The following is a 2,079-nucleotide window of genomic DNA, read 5'->3' on the forward strand; positions in this document are numbered from 1 at the left end:
CCCAGTCCCTGGGATGTTAAAAAAAAAGAACGAGGGTTTTTTTTTTTTTTAAATCATTCCAACTTCAAAGAACGAAAAGGCGCTTCAACATAACATTTTCTTATTTGAAAAGTATTAACTTGCCCACGGCAAGGGGGTTGGAGTAGATAACCTTTAAAGGTCCCTTCCAACCCAAACTATTCTATGATTCTATAACTTATTGTCTCACATTAAAATACAAGGATTCATACTAAATGAAATATCCACAGTTACTTTATGACTTTGTATCTTCAGCAAAAGATAATTAAGAAAGCAGGAAAAATAGGTGAGATCTTAAAGTTCACTTTTTCTACAGCTTTGCCAGAGGAAAGTGCACCACTGTTCTTAGTGTTACAAGGAATATTTGCTGGTGATTCAGAAAATCAAACTAAAAATTGTGAATTATAACAGTAAATTAATTATTTTTTACTAGAACAAAATGAGCTGTCACAATAAATAAAACTGAACTAACTATTATCAGTAAATTATCTTCTATTTGCCAATGTCCCTAAGAACTGCATTACTTTTATTCTTACTGCAATGTATCCAAGAGAAATAACCACAACATTCATCACACAAATTTGGCTAATTTACGGGGCTTGGGACTACGAGTAAGAGGAGAAAATTATACAGTGTTCCATGTCATATTATTGTATTTCCTATTCAGGAAATACAGAAGTTTTAGATTAAGCTATAAAAAATATTCTGAAAGTTTATTCACAGCTTTTATAAGATACATGAATTTGAAAGAAAACTATGAAAGCAAATCTACCATCAAATATGAAGTGGGTTTTTTTTTTTTTTAAATGCAGTTTGCTGCCTTTTAAAGTCATTAAAACCTTAAGTTTAGACAACAGCATATGACTGAATATCAGCAGGAGATATTGAAACTCTATCTACCATGTGTAAAACCCTTGCAAAAATATTTTCATCACAGTAACCATCTGCTTTTCACCTGTGTCACTGCTGACAGGAATATCGTTAACATGCCGCATAAAACCTTTTTAGCTGCCAAGCAAAATGTCTGTTTCTTGACAAATCTGACTTAATCCTCTTCTATATCTCATGTCACAAACTCAGTTGCGCACAAACCTTTCAAAAATATTTTTTCGTAAAACTACTTGGGCTCAGCAAGTTCTCCAATACATAGCACTAAGGTTCTTTTGATAGCCGTTAGCAATGCATAATACATGATATACATGACATTCATTTTTAAAAAAAGCATATAGGATATTTACAAAATTGAAGTCACAAATAGTGCCAGCTTGATCATTTCTTTGATCATTTACACACATGCCTACCATAATACCAGTGAAAAGATTTACACACACCCCTACCATAATACCAGTGAAAAGGGCTAAACGTGATTATGAAATTAAATAATTGGGAATAGCTTTTTCCAAATTTGTCTGTGCTTCACATAAGCTACACCTCCCTCTAGTGAAAGTTTTAGGAATTACAAGAACGTGCTTACACACGGATGTCAAAAATAATTACACATATTTCTGTTAAGCGATAGGATTTATTTCACGTGCTTGAATTGATAATAATCAATTCTATATAGTCTGAATGAACACTAAGATAAAAATAAAGATCGAGAAAATAAAATACACAAAGAGAAAACCATACCTTTTTAAGAGCACAGACTTTTAAAACTTTTTCATATTTTTCTTTCTCATATTCCTTGTCAAACAGTATATTACTTCTTACTGTACCAGAAAACACCCAAGGCTGCTGAGAAACATAGGCAATTCTTCCAGTAACGTTTATCAAACCTTTGTCTTTAGGCAGCTCACCAAGCACAGCACTTAAGAGCGAAGACTGGAAAGGATTAAAAAAATAAAATAAAACTTGAAAAGTTTGATTGCATTAAAGACATTACAGAGATTGAGCAGTGTTTACTGGCACGATGGCCTATTTCACCCTGTCACTCAAACTACTTGTCCTGGTTTCGGCTGGGATAGAGTTAATTTCCTTCCTAGTAGCTGGTACAGTGCTGCGTTTTGGATTTAGGACCAGAACAATGTTGATAACACACCGATGTTTTAGTTGTTGCTAGGT

General features: G+C 33.3%; 1 protein-coding gene across 1 annotated transcript in view; it reads right to left on the reverse strand.

Annotated features, from left to right (window-relative positions):
• The window catches only part of ABCC4 (ATP binding cassette subfamily C member 4), a gene marked incomplete at its 3' end in the record, with an annotated part of 120,726 nt that overhangs the window by 91,601 nt on the left and 27,046 nt on the right, over positions 1-2,079 (reverse strand). The window contains 1 exon segment of the mRNA XM_009275812.1: positions 1,648-1,839. Coding sequence (XP_009274087.1) covers positions 1,648-1,839 — 192 coding nt within the window.

Source organism: Aptenodytes forsteri, unplaced genomic scaffold (genome assembly GCF_000699145.1).
Source record: "Aptenodytes forsteri isolate BGI_AS27 unplaced genomic scaffold, ASM69914v1 Scaffold161, whole genome shotgun sequence".
NCBI classification, from domain to species: Eukaryota; Metazoa; Chordata; class Aves; order Sphenisciformes; family Spheniscidae; genus Aptenodytes; species Aptenodytes forsteri.